This window comes from Tachypleus tridentatus, chromosome 1 (assembly GCF_004210375.1).
Source record: "Tachypleus tridentatus isolate NWPU-2018 chromosome 1, ASM421037v1, whole genome shotgun sequence".
Classification (NCBI taxonomy): domain Eukaryota; kingdom Metazoa; phylum Arthropoda; class Merostomata; order Xiphosura; family Limulidae; genus Tachypleus; species Tachypleus tridentatus.
Window position 1 is genome coordinate 35,663,090 of NC_134825.1, and position 22,469 is coordinate 35,685,558.

The 22,469-nt window shown below is 31.0% G+C and overlaps 2 protein-coding genes across 3 annotated transcripts in view; one reads left to right on the plus strand and one right to left on the minus strand.

The window, feature by feature from the left end:
* LOC143246151 (LIM and senescent cell antigen-like-containing domain protein 1) overlaps positions 1 to 4,458 on the minus strand; it is a 51,940-nt gene extending 47,482 nt beyond the window's left edge. The window contains exon 1 of one of the 2 annotated variants that reach the window (XM_076492389.1): positions 4,336 to 4,458. The gene's annotated coding sequence lies outside the window, so the exon portion shown is untranslated. Of the gene's footprint in view, positions 1 to 4,240 lie in introns of both variants that reach the window. The other variant, XM_076492386.1, reaches the window with a different exon arrangement.
* A 3,578-nt stretch (positions 4,459 to 8,036) lies between these two features.
* On the plus strand, positions 8,037 to 21,548 carry LOC143246201 (eukaryotic translation initiation factor 4E type 2-like). The gene is made up of 6 exons (XM_076492456.1): positions 8,037 to 8,188; positions 11,402 to 11,468; positions 12,625 to 12,756; positions 14,325 to 14,429; positions 17,689 to 17,841; positions 20,129 to 21,548. The coding sequence occupies exons 1-6, from the start codon at positions 8,169 to 8,171 to the stop codon at positions 20,267 to 20,269; spliced, it is 618 nt and encodes a 205-aa protein (XP_076348571.1). The 5' UTR covers positions 8,037 to 8,168; the 3' UTR covers positions 20,270 to 21,548.
* Positions 21,549 to 22,469: the final 921 nt, after the last annotated feature.

Consider the following 22,469-nt stretch of genomic DNA (forward strand, 5'->3'; position numbering starts at 1 on the left):
GAAGTGACCTCTGACACAGAGGTAACCCTCAGAGAGTTCTGGAAAATCACTTTAATATCCTGCATTACTTGAAGATCATAGACAGAGCCTGGAAGAAAGTGTCTTTGAGAACCATGAACTCAGCCTGGAAGAAATTGTGACCAGACTCAACAGCAGAAAGAGACTTTGAAGGCTTTGAGACTGACCCTGTTGTCGAGGATATTGTCTCACTAGGCAATTGTATGGGCTTAAATGTGAGTGGTGATGATGTGGAGGAGTTGGCGAAAGACCACAATACTGAGCTCACCACGGAAGAACTCCAAGACCGTCAGAAGGAGCAGCAACAGAAGATAACTGAGGAATGAGGAGGAGGGAAGGGAGGATGTTCATAGTTCACTAATCAAGGAAATGTGTGGAAAATTGGGAGAAGTACAAAGTTTTGTGGAAAAATATCACTCTGATAAATCTGTAGCAAACCGCAACATAAACCTTTTCAATGACAGTGCTATGTCTTACTTCAGAAACATTTTAAAATGCAGACAGAAACAAACCTCATCAGACAAGTATTTAGTGAAAATAAGTCCAATCAATCTCAAGAAGTTTGTAGCGGTGCAAAGAGACAGAAAAGAGAAATAACCCCAGAAGGAGAGTTACCTGATGTTTTTATGGAAGGTGACTCCCCTTCCAAACAATAATAACCCTCCTACTCTCCACGTTACTCACCATCTTTCACTTACGCCATCAGCCCTCCTCAGCACGGGTAAAGTGCAGTTAAATTTTCATTTATTGTTTTTTTTATTGTGTTTATAGTTTTGTGATTGACTTTATGCATGTAAGTATTATTATACAGGTATAAATAAGCAATATTTTTACTTAAAATGCTTCATAATGCGTAATTTTGGAGGTCTGTATCGGATTAATTTAATTTACAGTATTTCTTATGGAAAAAATTGATTCGGTTTTCGAACAACCTTTTGGAACGGATTAAGTTCGAGAACCGAGGTACTACTGTATATATTTTAATATCGATGTTTGTTTTAGTTAAATATTTATACATATAGTAACATATGTAACTAAAATTGTTAAAATTATGTACTGCGAAAGTCATGTCTGTTCTCTAGATTTGTAAAAGATTTTCGAGCGTAAGAATCAACATTTTATATACGTACGTAAATATCAGTATTGTTGGACCAACTGAACTTTCGAGAACCTCGCTGAACTTTATACATCGACGCTTCAAAAGACAGTGTAATATTGTTGGTCTGCTACAGTCAGTATATTATAAACTTCTGAAGCTATAATTGTGATAAACACTTATTAATAAATAAACTACGGACATTTGACCAAGAATGTTCATAGATTTCGAACATTATATACCATTAAACTTCAGAGAACTAACTTCAGATGTTACTATTTCTACGATTACACTACATGTCTTCCGCGGTGAAAAGTGAGCTTATAAACCGTTTGAAACCAGCCAAGAATATAACTAGTTAACTTTCCCGTCAAGAGAAGTGTAGCTATGTATAGATATAGAATTAATTCACTCTCCGTGAACTATAGATAAAAGATTCAGTTCCACACCAGATAGAAGACTCGGTACTGTTTGTATGTTGATAAACTCTTGTATATAAATCGTTATTTGAAATAATTTTATTATAAATTATATTGTTGTTTGTATATTATATTTATGTTGAGAAAGAAAATTGTGTGCATCAATCTTGCTGAAAAATATCATAGATTTGAACATATTGACATTCAATTAATTTCAAATTTAAAATTAAAATTTCCGGCTATTATAAATCATAATGCGTAAAGTAAGTATAATAATAAATTGGAGACTCGTGCAGAATAAGTTATAATACGTAACAAACACCATGACATGTACATTTGATTATTGCCACGCAAAATACATAAATCTGGATGAAGTCTAATGTTTGGGCCATGTAATACACTTATAGAAGCTAATCATAAAATTAAGTATCTTTTGTTTCGGAAGCAGGTAGAATTAGCTTCCACAGTTATCCATTCGGCAAGGGTTGAAGTCTGTTGTTACTTTATAGTGTTGGACGATTGACGTTTTAACTGAACCCTGTATTTGTCGCAGTCAGAACAAACAAAGTTGGAGAAATCAACACTAGCAGTAATGCAAGGTTGTATCCATCACACCATGGGCAAAAAGAATACGAGTCTATCAGTACACTTAAGGTTGGTGATTACAGATTATGTTGATAATATGGATCAAATGCAGCGAAAATACGTGGTGTTGTGTTGGATAATTATGGCTATGCCGATATATTTAATGGACCAAATGGTCAATTTAGTCGAGCTCTTATGACTAAGCACCACATAAACACAAACTACAATTGCCCAATAAAGCAATCATTACACTGGCTTTCTTGAAGCTAAGGAAGTTACAAGTGCTGAAACATAGTAGATTCTTTAGGCCAAAGTCATATAGGCTTTGAAAAATACTTGGTTGTCTCCAATAGTAATTTTCCGGAAGAAGGAAGATATGAAAAAATATTATACTATTTTTTCGATGGTTAATTCAATAATCTTCACTGGGAACAGATGAATGTTTGAATATGTTAGAAGGTTCCCATTATTTCAACAACCTGGATCTAAAAATCCTGATCCTGACAAGTTAAGTTGGATAATGAAACCAAAGCTAAGGCTGCTTCTAGATAAAGCTAGTATGAATTCTGGCTCATGCTGTTTAGTGTGTGTAATACAGCAGCTGCTTCAGAATAACTGATGAAGTTTATATTTAAGAAGCTGACATTGGAGAGATGCTTGATATATTTACATGATGTTTCGGTGTTTAGTCACACTTTTGAGTCTGCAACTGAGAATTTGAAAATTGTATTTCAACCAATACGAAAAACAGGCTTGGAACTGAAATTACAAAAACGTTTATACAGGTAAGATAAATTAGCTAGAGTTTTTTGGTCACATTGTGGGGGAAAAAAGTCTCAATGGGCTCACCTTAAACAGTTATGATGAAAAATAATGACCCTCTTTACTGATGAACGGGAAGTCTAGAGTTTAATTTAACTTTCGTTGTTTTTCTAATAGTCTATAGCCAAGTACTCGAAGAAGCAGCATAACTGTTGACAATTAAGAAAGTGGAAGCAGACTCTGGATGGTGCTAGAAATGTAATCAAGAATTCTGATCCATAAGGTTTGCTTTAGTAGATGCACAACTCCTGGTCCTTTTACTTAAGAGATTTATCGCCACTCAAGGCCACTCAAACAGAGGTTCTTGTTAGAGCATGGTTATTGGTACCAGTATCTCTCCCATAGCAAGAAGGATTCTGGCTCTTCTAGATTTTGCATTAAACTTGATGGCAAATATTATTTTGCTAATATTTTTTATTTCTAACTACTTTCAAGAGATCTATCCTGTATGGGGTTTCAATAACATTTAATTATGAATTTGTACAGTTCACACTACAGGCTACACCAAGAAATATCAACATAATTAAATGGTTTATGAAGAACCAGACTGCAGTTCTGTAAATTTCATGTTGGGAAGAACATGAAATTCTAGAGCACTCACGCACAGAGCTATTGAAGAGCACTCAGTGTTCAAGAAAGGCATTCTTAAAGTAAAGTAATAAGTCTTTCGCTTGAACCCTTAGATCACTTTCAGTTTCATTGTCGTTGGTATACATTTAACCATATTATAGAATTTTCTTGTGGACAGCGTAAAATTCCCATTGAAACAACTGTAAGTCTACAGATTTACAGTTCTAAAATCAGCGGTTCAGTTCCCCTAGGTGAATACAGCAGATAGCTCAATGTGGCTTTACAGTAAGAAAAACACACAGAGACAATGTACAATAAGGAATGCAATGGAGAAGTTGTTTAGAGGAATAAAATATCTGATTTACTGATAACTTCAGCAATAAGTAAACCTTGTTGGACAGCAATAATTTTTTCTTAGTCAAAGTAAGCTGTCGTATCAAAAGATATGATGATGAAGTGTGTGAAATAACAAGTATAATGATTTGTTGCATGTCGAAAAATTAACTTAAATTTGATTTGAAGTTTAAGCAAATATAAATGTTTTAGTAGCTGCGCAAGAATCCAGTGTTAGCTGATAAATTCCATTATGGGACTATTGTTTTGGTGATTGTGACATTAAAAGTGAAATAACAGATAAGATTTACTTAAGTAAAATAACATGAGAATAAACTGTGATGAAATGTAAGCTGGTTAGCATTGTCAATGATTAACTGAAATGAAATATGCTTACGTGATTAGTAGGTTGAAAAATAAAGAAACCAAAAGCAAAACTTGACCCTCGAGTCAGAAACAAAAATGACTGAAAAGTACTGAAACTGCTCTTACATCCTCCATTCTCTCCTTCTGTATCTGATTATCAAAACATTGGATCACAAGTATCCAGAAATATCCTGCATACACAGGGTAGAGTAGATTACAATCACTCCTTGAAAGAGTAGCTAATTTGTGTGAACGAATCCTACTAACGAAAGTAACACCTAAGCTGAGATGTCACGTGACGTCGATAAGATATAGTATCAGAACAGTAGAAAAGTATACACTTTCAGATAATGAGATATGTGGTAATTGCAAGTTCTGAAGACACAATATACAGAAATTATGTTATCAACAATAATTTAATAACAACTTATGTACCTGACTTTTGTATACTTGTACTTAGTTTAGATAAAATAAAAATTATTCACAGATGCAGAAATAACTCTACGTCTGACAGTTCCACTCACGAATTATTTCGATTATTAAGTTAAAATGAACAAAATAATGAATTGAGAGCAACAGTGACACTAAAGACACTTAACTCACTATCACTGATGATGTGAGTAATGTATCTTGTAAAATTATTTTGTTTTTACGACAATTTTCATAGTTAATAGGGAATAAATATTGTTTGTCATTTGATAACAAAATGTTTTATTATACAGAAGAAATCACTAAATCATTCTGTATTTTAAGTTTGTGAAAATTTCAAGATATTATAGAAATTATGTCTCATGTATTTCGCTTGATTTCTTTTGTGTGTCGAATTGTAATCAGCAGTTTGAAAACAAGGATATGCTGTCAGTTGTTGTTCATAAATACAGTATTGTGTAAAAGTGTTTGTTTGTTTTGAATTTAGTGCAAAACTACATGACGGCTATTTGTATCACCACCCACCACCCCCTCTTGGGTTACTCTTTTGCCAACGGCTAACGGGATTGACCGTCAAACAGCTAAAAGGGTGAACATGTTTGGTGTGATAGGGATTCGAACTCGCAATCCTCATATTATTAGTCGAGTGCCCTAACCACCTGAATATGTTGGGCCTGTGCAAAGGTGATAGGACAACTTAAAACTTTAGATTAAAGGCTACTTTCAACAAACAATGGAAGGTTTGTTTTGGAATTTCGCACAAAGCTACTCGAGGGCTATCTGTGCTAGCCGTCCCTAATTTAGCAGTGTAAGACTAGAGGGAAGGCAGCTAGTCATCACCACCCACCGCCAACTTTTGGGATACTCTTTTGCCAACGAATAGTGGGATTGACCGTAACATTATAACGCCCCCACGTCTGGGAGGGCGAGCATGTTTAGCGCGACGCGGGCGCGAACCCGCGACCCTCGAAATACGAGTCGCACGCCTTACGCGCTTGGCCATGCCAGGCCAACAATGGAAGGTAAATCACAGACAGATCATCAAAATTTTCACATTTAGTATAACAGAAACTCTTGTGGAAGTACGTGAGTTCAGCAAACAGTTAATATTTTGTGTGATCCTCTTTTTGCTTTAATAACTGCAGACATACTTTCAAACATCATTGCAATGTATTTAATGAAAGTGTTCTTTAATATTTTACCCCAAATGTCTCTAACATACTTCCATTAAGTTTCCTTGGAAGTTACGTTTGATTTACCAAGTTTTTGATCTATCAAATCCCAGATCTGCTCAATTTGGTTGTTACTGGGGCTATATAGGGGTTATTGTATCATTTGAATGAACCTAACAGCTTTTTTATTAAAGAAGCAATTTCTGTATAAACTGTATGAGTGTTTGGGTCGTTATTTTCTTGGTAGTAGAATCCTTTACTAATAAATAATACACACAAACAACTGGATTTACCAAGACGAGCCAGTATCTGACGATTATGATATCTGGTCCATTATGATATCTATTTTGCAAGTAGCTTTTATTGCCTCAGCAGAAAAAAACAAACCAAAAACATCACCAGGCCATGACTCCTCCATGCTTCGTAGTGGGTGTTATGCATTTTGGTAAATATCTTTCAACTTTATTCCGCCAGACGTACATCCTACACTTTGAACCAAATATTTCAACTTGAACTCATCCGTCCATAATACCCTTTCTAATCATTGACAGTCCACCATTTTGTTCGTTTTAGCAAATTTAAGTCTTTGGACATTATTTGGAGATCCAACTAGAGGTTTTTAAACTGCTACATAACCAAATTTTCTATTTATATTAAGTCTTCTTGATACTGTAAATCTGGATATCTTTTTCTCATTTAGTATGGTCGTTTATCTCAACCTCGAGACCAGTGGCATTTTTCCTTTTGTCTCGAAGGCTGTATAAACAAAGTAATTAACATCAATATCAATATATTGAGTACAGATGTTCTACATCTTTCTTTATTGTTTCCAAAACTACTTGTCTCAACCTCACAATCAAGGGTATGCTTCACAATGTTTGGAAAGCATTTCGAATTTACGGCAATTTGTCGGAGAGCCCAACTGGCATCGTGTAAAGTTTTTATGTAAACCTTGCTCTACTGAAAATTTTCTACGCTTTGTTTTGGGCTGTGGCATTCAACAAAACTTAATAGCTAGTGCTAAACACTGTTTTCATCAGAGTTTGTTTGTGGAGTACTATTACACCGATTTCTTTTAGCGCATACCAGTATCATAAATTAGCTCCTTGCTAACTTCGTTTCGTATAGTTTAAACACTGTGTGAGGTACCATAACAGTTATTTCAGACCTTAAATTTGATCACTATGTTCATTTAGACAGAGTGCTCATAACATGCCCTTGGCACACATATATGGATGGGAATTCCAAAGAATGACAAGTATTTTTACTCTGGGCGCGGCATGGCCAAGCGTGTTAAGGCATTCGACTCGTAATCCGAGGTTTGCGGGTTCGAATCCCGGTCGCACCAAACATGCTCGCCATTTCAGCCGTGAGGGCGTTATAATGTGACGGCCAATTCCACTATTCGTTGGTAAAAAAGTAGCTCAAGAGTTGGTGGTGGGTGGTAATGACTAGCTGCCTTCCCTCTGGTCTTACACTGTTAAATTAGGGATGGATAGCGTAGATAGCCTTCCAGGAGCTTTGCAAGAAATTCAAAACAAACAAACAAACAAACAAACAATTCTCACTCAGGCTCATTTGGCTGGTGACAGGAATAAGTGAAGTATTACCATAGTGTTGAAATTTAAATTCTGAAATGGAAGGGAGGAATTTACCCCATAAAATAGAAAGATTGACAAAATATTTTCTTGCTTTAACACTTTTCCACAGTACTGTATTTATATAGTTTTATAGTACTTACAACTTGAACGACATTTGATGTAATATATGGACCAAACAGCCAGACAAAGATCATAAGCTTCAGTTGTAGTTATTTCTAATTAAGAGTTGTTAATCAAAAGAAAGGCAACCACTCAACAGTACCTATCATCCTTACTTCTACTCTTAACCGGATGATTGCATTGACTATGAGAGTTTTTGTATTTCGACAGCTGAAAGAGCGAAGAATTTTCAGAGATGTTTTGCAACTCGATTCTTGTCCTTAATGTTCCCAATCCGTTGCGCTAATCCATACAGTACCCAACATAAACACTTAAAACTAATTTCTTTCTATAAATTTTAAGAACTCTAAATTCATTGACTATCACACTAAACAAATGTCTTAAGTGCAATTTCAATACTGATTATAAAGTAGTAGATTTTTTGGCGTTAGGTCATGATCTTGTGGTAATTTGAAATAATTTGCTATTTATTTCATATAAATAAATATCAAAATAATTTCAAAATTACTAATTAGAGGGAGCGTCACAGTGCACGTTTTTCCTGAGTTTATTCGAGTGCTTTGAAGTTTTTTAAAGTGATTTAAACTTTATGTTTAGTGATTTAATCATTAACATATAGTCATTTTATTTTTGTATTATGAATAATAAATTTGACGCGTAAGTATTCTCTTTCATGTTATTGTTATCAACAGTTATATTGTGATAAGTATTAATTGTTAGTTTTTGTTTCTCGTTGTGCTAGAACATTGCAGCCATAATTTTGTTGATCTACCTTCTCTCAATACATCGTGAAGTTCAAGCCACAAGAGCTGAACAATATATGAGTATCAAATATTAGAAAACGTGGAAATAAATTCGAATAAATATCTAGCTATTTATATGAAATCCTTAAATTTTATTTATATACTTTTATTTCTTTTACAGTTTATTATTACTAAGTTCTTGAAAGTTCTAGTTCAACAAAAAATGTAAAGGAGTAACCTTGTTTAAAAATATTGGTTACAAAATGTTTTACCTTTACAGTAAAAAAAAAAAAAGGCTAGTTTCCACAGTGAGATTTGTTGGGCTTAATATTTGTAAAGTCAGTTTAAGTCATTCTGCAGACATACAGGTATATATACTCCATAATTTTGGTTTGTTTTTTAGTGTCATAACCACGTAAGGTAAATTCACTTTTATGAAACAACTGTTTATATGAATATAGCGACTTAGCTTACATAAAACATGATATTTCAATGACATTTAGTATGTATGTTTGGTAAACAACATTTAAGGCCAACAGACCTTACTATATAAATTTATTTGTGATGAAAAAGTGACTTAAATCACAGCAAGTGATTTTTCTCTATTGAAAATAAACTGTATTTGATGTAAGATTATGCATGAGTATTGCGTAAAAAGCCAGTGTTGAATGTGTTTTTAACAACTTTCAAAATACTATCAGGTCATTGCATAAATAATGTCCAAAAATCAAATTCAGAAAGTGCATCATTATTTCTATCTTCGTAGAAGGCTTTAATGACTAAAATATGTAGTAGGACATGTATAAAAATGTTCAGACAAATAAACTAACCCAACCCCACTTTTTCAAATCATTAATCAAATAAACCCTTATGAAGATGGATGTGTCTGAGGAGCAGATTAGGCATATAATTCTTTATGAGTTTAAAAAAGGCAGTACTGCAGCAGAAACTACACAAAACATTCAAGGTGTTTATGATGCAGAGTTTTTCAATGAAAGAAAATGTTGAAGATGGTTTCAGAAGTTCAGGTCAGGTGACTACAGCTTAAGTGATGTGCCACGTTCAGGTCGTTCTGTTGAATTTAATTATGATTTGCTGCTGGCTGCACTTGATGAATATTGTGCTGTAACAGTCGAAGAACTACCACAAAAACTTAATTCAACCCATTCAATAGTTCAACGTCATCTGCAATAGCTTGGAAAGGTGTCAAAACTCGGAAAATGGGTCCCCCATGATTAGACACAAGCCAACCTTAGAGCAAGAGTGGACATTTTCACTTCACTCTTGTGAATGTAACTCACCTTTTTTGGATAGGTTAGTGACTGAAGCTGAAAAATGAATATATTATAAAAATGTCAAGCATTGCAGATACTGGCTGAATCACAGCCCAAAATTGACTTCCACCCTAGGAAAGTCTTTTTAAGCATTTGGTGGGATATTGTTGGTGAGATCCCCTTTGAGTTGCTGCCACTCAATATAACAATTATATCAGACTGATATTGTCAATAGTTAGAATGCTTGAATGTTGCACTGAAAGAATAGTGGCCTGCTATAATTAATTGTAAAAGTTTTGTGTTACACCTGGATAATGCATGGCCCCATACAGCAAGGACGACATCTGCAAAGATTGAACAGCTAGAGTGGAAAAACTTCCACATCCTTTTTATTCTCTAGACCTTGTCCCATCTGATTATTATCTATTGCAAAGTTTGCAAAACTATTTTGATGGGAAAGAGCTTGGAACACATGAAGATGTCAAAACTACCCTCTCTACATTTTTCTCCTTCAAACCCCAAGAATTTTATAGAAGTGGCATTAAGAAGCTTGAGAGTCATTGAGAGGAAGTAATTAATAATAATAGAAAATACATTGTTGATTAAGTAACATTAAAAGCTTTTGAAATCCTTTTTCTTTTTCTGAATCTAAAATTGAACATTACTTAAGGGGATGACCTGATATTTCATTACAATAGAACCACATTTATACAGTTTATCAGACCTCAAAGATAAACATGATAAAGATTGACCTAATTTATTTGATAAAAATATACCACCATTACTTACAGGAATACAGACTTAGAAGTTAGCACGTATCATGGGAAAATAGAACGTTAATTGTAGTAATGCTGATAACTGGAACTAAGATTGCTAAATGTGATATAAGTGTTATGTTTGAATTTGAGTATTATGCAATTAAAGAATATTATATATACTTCTTAAGTAGACCAAGTTAAGGTAACAGTGAAATTTACCTCCAAAAACAAATTAATGTCCTATCTGGGAATCTAGAGCTTTTAAGTAAAGTTGCTGACAAACCTGGTAACTTTTATTAGAATTGAAAATTAAGTGTAATAAGTAGTGTGAAATTGTGAAGTGTGTAAAATCTTGTAGATTCATATATATATATTCTGAATGAATAAAGAAATAACTGTTTCTAATTTTCCAGGGGAGCCCCCCACACTGCAGATGCCAACAACAATAGTACTAGCACAAACTGTACATTTAGCTGTTATAAATCTAGTATTACATACAATTTTTGCATCAATTGATTTATTGTTTTTTTTAAAAAATGCTTCGGTTAAGATTCTCAATTAAATATTTCATAATTGTTAAAAATGTAAAACAAGAAATTTTTGTGTTTGAGTTGTGTACTGCGAACTACATGAAGCATTTTTAATGTTGATTTGTACAACATTAGTTTTATGGTATTTCTTTTTTCAATCTGGAATTACATGTAGTATTAGGCTTGTTAAATGAAGTTTATTGAGGTATTCTAGTCAGTAAAGGCATGAGTTATGTTATTAACTTAATCATATTGTAATTAATTGTCATTTGTTCTTGTACAAGTTAAATTTTGGGTGACCTGTAAGTTAACAGAAGAAATTTGCATTGAGTGAATAAGCAGTTATGAACAACATTAACTTAATCAGTTAAGGTACAAATGGTGTATTAAAAAGACAAGATTTAATTACATTTGTATACAAGATGTGGGAAAATAATTGTAAATAGAACAAACTTTATGATAACAGCTGATGAAATAAATTACACACCTCAGTCTGTAACAGAAATCAATTAGAAGATTGATTAATAAATTTTGATTTAGTCTCTTTTTTTTCACAATTCCATAGATTACAAAATGAAGATGGTGAAGATGAGTCTGTACAACTCTCTACAGAAATACAAGATGTGAGACAGGTACAGTGTGAAGGTTCCTTTTGTTTACTGTACAAACGTGTTTGTAATATTTATATTGATCAGTCTTGCCTAATGGGTCAATCTGTCATAAATTAGTTTAGCAATGATAAATGCATAGAAGGATAATAAGATTTTGTATTTTTTGCTTTATTGTTTTGTTGTTGCTGATAAGTTCATATTTTGTAGTTTATTACTTTTATATATATATGTATATGTGTGTGTGTTGTGTATGGTAAAATTAAATAAATACATTTAAATGAAATTAAGTAAATAAAATCATGAGGAAGGACTGTGTTAGAAACAGCAAATCCCAACCTCTGATTAATTATATTATAGCAATAATTTTTTAAAACAATTTTAATGTGTTTTGTTTTGTCTTAAAAATTTGTATATGGTCTAAACTGTATATTTATAAGCTTTTGATTTGCATTCTCACATATATACTTTATATGTTATGATACATTTATATTTCCCAAAACACATTATATGCCTACACCAATATCACAATTGATTTTACTTTATAGGACACTGTATTAGATAAATATTATTACAATTATACTCTGTACATTTTTATAGAAAGGCTGTACAGGCACATTCATTATATTGTTATTTTTCAATCCTTGTTATTTTATTGATTATCCAAATAAAGCTTAATATGATCTAGAGATGATTAAAAATGTAAAGGTTGAATGTCAAACTGTCTTAGTTTCTGTGCTCTGTCAAATGAACTCTTACTGGTCTTATGCATTGTGATAATAAATTTGATCTGAATTTAAGAATTCTTATTTGCACTATGATCTTCATTTTTTTTTTCTTTGCAAATGTTTTCATTTTGTTGAGAAGTCATGCTTACAGTTATACAGGTAACTTCTAGAAATGAGAGAAAAATGATTTTATTCATTTTACTTTTAGGAATACTAAGAAGTTAATAAAAAATTAAGCATTTAATGGCAATAGAAGTATGCAAATTTTTGTTATATGTTCTGAACCTCTTTTACAAAACTTAGTTGTCTGATGTTTTAAAAACATTATTAAAACACTCCTTTTTTACATAATATAAGATGCATAATATTAAAAAGGAAAGCACAGTTATGATGTGAAAAACTTTAAAGAATTGAATCTAAAATTGTAATTTCATGGAATTCACTTTGTAAAGGTGAAAAAAGAACCACTGCCACCAGATCCAGGTGAACATAGACTTCAATTCAGCTATGCATTTTGGTATTGTAGACAACCTCGTTTACGAAGTTATGATCAAAACTTAAAGATGATTGGTACCTTTAATACTGTAAGTAACTGTAACTGACTTTGTTTATTTAGTACTTATTAGAGTTATTTTTTAGCTTCTTGGTTTGACCTAAGCTTAAACTTAACATTTATGTTATACATATGTGAAACAGAGAAATATTTAAGTTTTATGTAAAATGTTTTAACATTTTAATTTGTATCTTTATAAAAACAATGTTGTTTTTTCATGAAAATGTAGAGGAAAGATATATACTTTTATAAACATTGGCATAGTATGGAGTAATGTGGTGAATTTGTGTTGACAAAAGTAAATAAACATGTGTAGTGTAATGTGGTGAATTTGTGTTGACAAAAGTAAATTGTGTAGTGACGTACATACTGCAAATGTTAATTATAATGACATCATACAGTGTGATTAAAGATATAAAAATGTGGAGAAACTGTGATTAGTTCATAAAGTGTTTCTTAAACCATGGTGTACTTGTAAGCAGCAAAGTTAGCAGCTCAAATTTAGTGACAGTGGCAAGGTTGCCTCAGAGGTTCTCCATAAGGGAAAGCAAGTTTAGTCACAGTGTTTTAATTACTTGTTGAATTGGATTAATTGAAAATGGTAATAATTACAAGTACGTATTTTGATTAATCAATTTAGTTGGAAGTTTGATTTATTAATTAATTTTACATAGATAAATCTAATCATTGATCATGGGTAATTCTTTAAAACTTTCAGCTCTACTGGAAGGCACTGGATAGAGAAGGAAATATAAAGTAGATAATGTTTGGCAGTAAAAAGCATTAAGTGTTATTTTAAGTTTAAAACATGACTCTCTGCTAATGTAAGCAAAAATAACTTTAAGTAACATTATGTATGGAGTGGAGAACTTCATTACCTTGTGGAATCCCACAACAGAGAAACTGTACAAATTAAACAAATGAATAAAATATGTGTTAGATGTTCACAGTAGAAAATATACTATTTGTCTTACATACAACTTAAGAGATTGTTCATCATTGTTAGATGGGTGAGCCTTCTATGGAATACTTATCTTGAAAATGCCAAAGTTGCAAGCTCACCCTTGTCTTTAAAGTTTCAAATGCCATTTAAGCAAGCTAAAACATTTTCAATAGTTGATGTGATACCAACTGAGCTGATAATGTATTTCTGTGCTGCTAGGCTGTAACCTTAGGGTTTCCTTGTTGCTTGTGTTTTCTTGTATGTGCCTTGTATGCATTTCTTAGGTCCCAAACATACTTTTTATCAAAGTAAATGCATGTAGTCTACACAAAAAGGACTATTGGTCAAAATTGTATATTTATTGAAAACTTTTTGTTTGTTTAAACTGTTGACACTGCTGTAATTTTTCAGTGGTGAAACCAATTTTTGGTCTAAAAGCTGATTTACATTTTGTAAGTATGCAATTTTATTTTCTGTTGGGAAGAATATTTTAAGTGCAATTAATCAAATTTTTACAGTTGGATAAACATGAGTGCATTTTCTTCTGAATAGAGTATTAAATTTTGTATTATAGTATATTGGCATATTATTTTATGTAGACTGTTTGAAAAAAAACAACAGTTTTTCATAAATTTTTTGTCACTATATTTTCACAGGTTGAGAAATTTTGGTCATTTTACAGTCACCTTGTTAGACCATCTGAACTAACTGGTCAGATTGATTTTCATCTCTTTAAGGAAGGAATCAGGCCCATGTGGGAGGTTGGTAATTCCTGTTTTAATTTTAAATCAATTTAAGGTTATTCTTTTAGGGTACTTCTTTTTATTGGAAAATAATGTATGTATTTCTTATGTTTTAATTTTATTCATAATGTAAGTTATTTACACTTATATCAGAAAATTAATAATTGCAGAAATGATAAACAAAAATAGTCCTAATATTACTAGTTCAAAAATCGTTTAGCTAGTGGTAGTTGATTGTGAGGATATGTTATATTAAATCTAAAATATCTTTACTATGAAAATGAGGTTAACCACAGATATTTTTCCATTTCCTTTTGATTTATTCATTCTGATTCAAATTCAGGTTTGTGACAATTTCAGATGTATCCTTCTGTCTCCCACAAATTACTCTCCGAGAGTAGAAATGAGGAAAGGGGGCATCTCCAGATAACTTGATTCTTATAACAATTTTTAAGCTTATTGGTTTATAATAATTTGTTCATTTTCAGCAATTAAATTAACTTTTAAGATTTTATACTGCATATGTAAATCATGTTTCATAATCTTTTGTCTCATAATCAAACTTGCCAGGAAATTCATAGCACTGATTGAAAAGCTTCTTGAGCAGTGACTTGTGGAAGACAAATCGCAAATCTGAAATGCTATTTTTACACGTGTGTGATTTTGAGATACATTGAACCTTTTCTGGCAGGGTTTTAAAAATGTTCAGATTTGTTGTACTTTAGAAATTAGATGTGTGATACAAAAGTATTTGTACTTAGGATATAACTGAATTTGCAACATCAATCTGATTCAGACTGATATGCCAGAATATAAGGTGATGTTCATATAAAGAATAGAAATTTTGTCCATTGTACAATTTACATATTGCATTTGAATAAACTTCAGAACTTACAAAATGTATATCTGCAGTTTTATTTTCAGCTTCTCTGTATATACTGTATCTGATATTCACTCTGGTCAGTCAAGAATTGTTGCTAAATCAACAAAGTAAGTTAAAGTGAATATCTGATAACCCTGATATCAAATTCATAATATATGTTGAATAGCAGTCTGTAAATGCTCATGCATGCACATTTTAACACCAGCCTGTGCACATAGGGTTAAGAATAATTTTAGGTTAAAGAACATTTGCTGTTAATTTGATTTTTAAAACAATATTTGACCCTATTGATTTATAATAGTTCATCAACTACCCAACTTATGCACAGAGGATTAAAGTTAATTTTAGGCCACACAAAATGTGCTGTGCTAACTTGATTTTTAAACAATATTTGGGCTTATTGGTGTACAATACTTTGTTAACTTTCAGCATTTAAACCATGTTCTACAAAAACTGCAGTGCATCTGTTGTATAGTTTTTGATATTAGTGCATTGCAAAAAACAGTAACAAAAACTAGTGGATAAATTTGTTTGAAATTGGAAATAAAACTGGTGGACTGTTAAGTTTCTGCAGAATGAAATGTCTTATTTTTATATCTGATACTTGTAAGAAGTCACAACTTTGAAAATGCAAAAATATTTCATTGTGATTTATTTCTTTTAAGGAATAAGTAAAAATGTTTACCTGTAATCTTGGTTTCAGTTTGTGGTTTTTGTCTCCTTACCTTTTTGTAAAAGTTTCCAATTAAACTTTTATAACACTGTAAATTCTTTCTTTGTTTTGATTAAAAAACACTAGTCACAGCTTTGCCATGTTTTTAAAATTACTGGCAAACAATAAAACCTTTTACCATACTTAAATTATAAGCAAGCAAACTTTCTTTAATTGTTAATCACAAAGTTTCATTTAGTACATGAAATAAGTTTTAAATCAATTTTATATTTATTTGCATATATTTTAAGTTTCTTTTTGATGATTTTCCCCCCTTTAAGCAGTTACTTAATCCTCAAGTCAAATGTAAACAAACATCAGCAAAATTTATCTTGACACAGCTGAGACTAGCATGAATTAACTAAGCCTACCTCATTTTTTCTGTGAAAATATTTCCTGTTATACTGCAATACTGCAATTCTAATTAAGTATGAAATGATAAATTGTGCTTTAAAAAAAGTTGTTGTTTACAAACATCTATTCTTCTAACAACATATGAAACTAAGCATTTACCACATTGTTACAATCTCTACACAAGCCTCAACTTAACTGGAAATATCTTGTCTTATACAGTTGAAAAAAATGTAAAGACCTTTCATTATACATTTGGATCATGAGCCTACTGCTTCTCAAAGCAGAGATACAGCCAGTCATGTCACACCATCACAGAATTGATAAACAATGACTGACTATAGTTGACAATGTTACACTTGTGCTGAAATTATAAAGTTTAAATAGTCTCTCTTTTATCCAAAACTATTTCAACTTTTCTCCCAGGGCATAACAATTGTTAAATTAAGAGAAAAAATTCAGAAAACTCACAAACACTAATGTTATTGTTTTAAGCTTGCTGTGGTCATCCTAAAATTAACACTTATAAGTTGTTGAAATATTTTTACAGATAAAATTAATAAATTTGAACTAGTACATATTAGAAAAGTATTGAGGAATGCATAAAAGTTTATTTTTCTCTAAAATTCACTGGTGCAATTCATAGATCACATAGAAGAATATTTACATAGTTGAAAATATATGTATGTAATTTTTAATTTATCTAAAATTATTTACAACTTCAATAGTAGTTGCTTATAATTTTTTTATCATATTGATATTTTACAAGGACTTTAAAGTTGTTTGTTTATAACCTGATTTCTTTTATGAAATATGAAGTTTTCATCATAAGCAACTAGATTAAAAGTTAATGTTATTTTTATCTATTTTATTGTAACATTTATAATGTTTGGAATTTTTATTCTAAAAGCATAGGCATAAAATGTAATGACTAAGATATAGACAAGAATACAAAATATTATTAAAATGAAGATTATTTTTGAGGGTTTGACTCTTTAGAGAGCCCCCATGTAAAAGTTTAAAGTAAACAAAGAATACATACACAGCTCTGTTGGAGGTAAAATAGAACATTGTATTTTTAATAAAGCTTAAACATAACATAAAAATTAAATATTACAGTAGTCATAATAAAAGACATTTAATACTACAATAAATAAAGTTAAACATTTTACAATAGCACTTTGCTGTTCAAACCTAATATTTTTTTAAAGTAAATGTTAATAATATGTTCATAAATACCCATTTATCCACATACAGACATTTTAAATGCTTTATGATAAAACTTGGGAAATCTTTTTAGTTAAATGAATATTAAATGTTTGAAATAAAAGGATGAAGCCAACAGAAATGGTGGTCGTTGGGTGTTAAGATTAAGGAAAGGGTTGGCGTCACGTTGTTGGGAAAACCTGATTCTAGCTATCTTAGGTGAGCAGTTCATGGTAGGAGAAGAAATATGTGGAGCTATGCTGTCAGTCCGCTCTCAAGTAGGTTAATCTGTTTTTCTCTGAAGAGTAAGAAAGAAAAAAATCTGTCAAAAGTAGTGTTAAAATTAAAGTGTTTAGTATTTTGTCAGATTTTCTTCCTCAGGTGCATTTTCCATGTGTAATTTTGTAATATTTTTCCTACTTCAATTTAACTGGTGTTTTGAGGTTAGTTGTGTATTTTTAAATTTCCATAGTCTTAAAATGTATTGACATACTTTCAATACAAATATTGGATTTGTCTGGAGAAACTTAAGTTTCTTTCTCAGTGGATTTTTTCTTTAACTGTTTTCTAATGTTTTATCCTAATTTAAAATGTATTGAAATTTGTTAAACATACAGTAATAATAATAATAATAATAAGTAATATCTCTAGATATGTACAAGAATGGTTTATGGTTTTTGTAAATAGATGTAGTGTTTGTTTATTAATGAAGATAAGTTATATCAATTAGTAGTAAGTATAACCCAAAAACATGGAAAATGATAGTGTAATAGTAAGAAAAATATTATATGGTTATCTCACATACACCAACATGCAATAGGGAACAAGTGGTCTCATTAAAATTTCTGCACATGTAAATAGAATGCATCAGAAATTCAGAAAATGTTCATGTAGCTAAACTGAAAGTATATTTACTGAAGACTTCCCAAAGAAAAAATCATACTTTACCTTGAAAAGGTTTTTTCTTACTTCCTTATACCATGTGTTGCCTTGTTGTCTCTGCCACTGAAGTTGGAAAGAGGATTTCACCCATATGTATGTGTGATTTTCAGTAAGGTTTCTCAAAAATGGTTGAATGGATTTCAATGAAGGTTATTATACTTTTGGACTTAAAAGTGATCAGCTTTTGGAAGGTCAAAGGTCTAAGCCACAGCATGGTCCTGAAAACCCAAAAAAAACTCTCTACCTGTTAACATGGTGACTGATTTTTTATACTATTTCTGCTATGTAGCTGGGCCAAAAATGATCAGAATATGATGAAACTTGAGGTTGTGTATAATATTATTCCCTGTTCTCATGTCAGAGTGATCCATATCTTAATGGTGGACCTACAGACTCATTTTCATAACTTTTGAGAGACAAATAAAGTGAATGCTGTGTGACTGAGGGATGTACTCTACTAAGTCTCTCTCTAGTTTTCATTTGTTAAGGCTGTCACCACTTGATTAATTTCAATAACAAATAAGTTACATAATTAACTACATCATTAACTGTAACTGAGACTAATAACTATAAGTAACTAAAACTGAAGTTACAGATCCTTTAGTGTAAGTACAATTATAATAAAACACTGCATATATGTACAGTGTAGGCTATTTCAAATTAGAATTTTAATTTCAAGGAATGATAAGGGTCAATTGACCCATCTTTATTACCTAATTTGCTACTACCACTATACAAATTGCATATAAGAACCTTTATAATTCTGTTTCCTAAATATCTATCCAGCATTCTTTTAAACTTCTTCAATGTTGCAACTTTTACCACAAGTGACATTTGTAGCTGATATAAAGGTATAGTGGAATGATATGTATTGGAACTAAATTTTGACATTGTTTGGTATTTTGTTTCCACAAAAATTCATTTCATTTGGAGAAGGTTATGTAACAGCTCTCTTCAACTCAAAATGTAAAGACTCTTGGAGCAAAGAGATTTATTGAAGTTGGAGATTGAGATTTTCAAATGGTGATATATTTTCTATTTCATGGCATTGTGAGGAAGATGTAACCATGGGGTACCATGATCATTTAGAAAGAGACCTGCAGCTGTTGACCTCACAGATTGAATGGCTTATGGAAAGTAAGATGAGAGTGATGTTCTCTGTACATGACAGCTGTATAAAAGACTTATTTGCAATGGAAACTTTGTGGCAGAAGTTGTTGTAAAGATGGATGGTTATCAAATACAACATGAACTCTGATGATGTGATAAGGATTCAAAGTTCTTTGAACAGAATGTACTTAAACTCTTAATTCCATAGATGACAACCCTATTAAGGAAAAAACAATCTTAACTAGAAATATATATTTCTTTTCACATATTAAATTTTTATCATGTAGTGTTAATGAATTTATTATTTGCAAACCTCAGTCATGTTCTCCTCATTCCACTCCTCAAGACAGTTATTCTCTTTCTTAGGAAAAATGTGTATGTTGTCTTGGAAGTTGTTTTCATATATTTATTTTATGTTAAAATAATATTTTTAGAAACATAAAAGCTAAAAATAAGGAATATTTACATTACATATTACATTAATTACATTAATGACTGTTTCTGTTTTACAAGGAGGATGGTATATCAGTTTGGAACAAGACAGCTAACGACAATGCCACCACCATCAGGATTCGAGATACTTTAAAGAGAGTGTTGAACTTACCGCCCAGTACACATATGGATTACAAAATGAATTCTGAGAGTCTCAGATAGAATCTGTTGTATCTGTTAATATTTGTTACATAAACTCATGAAATGAAAAAAAATATGCACACTACTTAATTGTGTGAGTCTGGAAACCCTGGTAAATACATCATGATGATCAGCTATATTCTAGCATTTAACTTACTTTGGGTAATCAAAGAAGATAAAATACAACTAAAACAGTTTGACAGAAATTGGATAACACTGATGTCTATTTATTACACATTGTATTATTTCAATTGTAGCAAACCACAGAAGTGGTAAACTTTTCATCAGCTAATGAAAATTATGGATTATTACATTACTGTAAAAAATAATATTAAGCCTTAATTCCATTATATTTTGGGAAAGAGTGTAAAAATCAGTACTTGTTTTTGATTATATTTTTAATGGTTTTAAATTATTATTGTAGCTTTGTAAAATTTTATCTGTGAATATTTCTCAGCCAAGATTAATGTGTAATGGATATCATTTGTGGAAGGTATAAACAAGTCTAATTTTTTATGATGGAAATGCATTTTACCTATAAAAATGATTGCCAGATTTAAAGAAACAAAATTTCTTTAAGCTTAGTACTGAAGGTTTAAAAATAGATTGGCTTTAACTTTACTATTTACTGGGTATAACTGGGTATTAAGTTAAATTAGATAGTACTGCTGGAAAATAACAATCCAATTTTTATGTAAACTGTATGTTACAAGATTGGAACATTCAAGTATTAATACTACTATTTTAATATATTCAGTCAGAGTTCTGTTGATATTTATACATGATTATTTTCAAATGAGTACAACAGGTAAGAATATTAGCTAATATTACCTGAAATTTGATAATACTGTTGGAAAATACTCAGTCTCACTGTGAACTGAATACTGTGAAAAGAAGTATTATATTTGTAGATTTTTAAAACATTATTAGTTAATACTAGTGTCTAAGTGTTAGAAATATACCAAGCTTGGGTCAATTTGAAGTATATAATTATTTCTAGAACTTGTTCACATTATTTTTATAAAGTTTATCATTTTCCAGTGAATTTTAGGATATTCAAAATCAGTACTGTCTTTCTAAAAGACCTGAAACTGAGGTTGAATGATTGAATACTTTTATTGAAGAATGTAAATTTGTTATAAAGATTTTTTTTTAAATTAGCCCAAGCTTATGAAACAAGTATAGGTTAAAACTAGAATTAGTTTGAGCCTTTTCCTTATGTTGTAATACCTAAACCATAGGTTAACAATGTGCTTTGTTGTATTTGCAGTATATTAAATAGACACGAGTAAAAAAAAAAGATGGGAGAATCTGAAACAGGTTTTCACTGAACTTTTTGTACGTTATTTTAGAATGAACAGCTGTGGATAAAAGAAATGTATATTATGGTAGTGTGAATATTCTACAAAGTTTAAACAAAGATTTAACTAATACATTTTTCATGTTAATTAATAGTTGTACCCTAAAGTACATATTATTTAAATTATTTGTTTCTGACTGTCAGTCTTAAAATTAATTTTATGTGCTTTACAGTTCAAATCATAGGTATGCATATAGACATCACATAGGGGAGAACTACCAATAAACTGGACATAAGTTACACAATCAGATATTTTCTGTCACCTGTGACACTACTTGTAGTACACGTGATTTACAGATAGCCAAAAACATGAATGAATATTATTTCCATACAAGTTGCAGAAATGAGTATTTTTTGAAGTATAATTCAGTTTTGTGTTGATTTACTGATTTATGATGCTTCTAGTATTTATAATTATGCCAAACAGAGAAGTGTTGAATAGAAAGCTGGAGTTTATCAGTTTTAGGTTTTACGACATCTATACTTCAATATTGTGACATCAAAAGGTTTCTTCATGTATAAGTATACATAAATTCTAATAGGACCATCTATGGTCCTTTCCTTCCAATATAAGTTAGAAAAATAACACTATGTAACACAAATTTTGTTCCTGAATAATATGTGTTATTTCTTAATTGCTTATGTTGTAAAAGTACAGACAATGGTCATTATTTCATTCAAACTTTGCTTTTGTGACCTGAATAATGAGATTTAGAAATTAACCTATTTTCTGTGTAAAATTGGCACATTTTTACATTTTCATTTACATAAGATCTGAATAAAATGACATTAATCAAGATTTACATGTATTTATATTAAAGTTATACAAAAATGTTTTGAAGTGAGTAGTTTTTTGAGATT

Excerpts from the sequence above, each read along its gene's own strand:
- LOC143246201 (XM_076492456.1), top strand. The coding sequence starts at position 8,169 with ATGAATAATAAATTTGACGC. Across the intron at positions 11,469-12,624 it reads AAATACAAGATGTGAGACAG|GTGAAAAAAGAACCACTGCC; the intron begins GTACAGTGTGAA and ends CACTTTGTAAAG. Across the intron at positions 14,430-17,688 it reads GAATCAGGCCCATGTGGGAG|GATGAAGCCAACAGAAATGG; the intron begins GTTGGTAATTCC and ends TTGAAATAAAAG.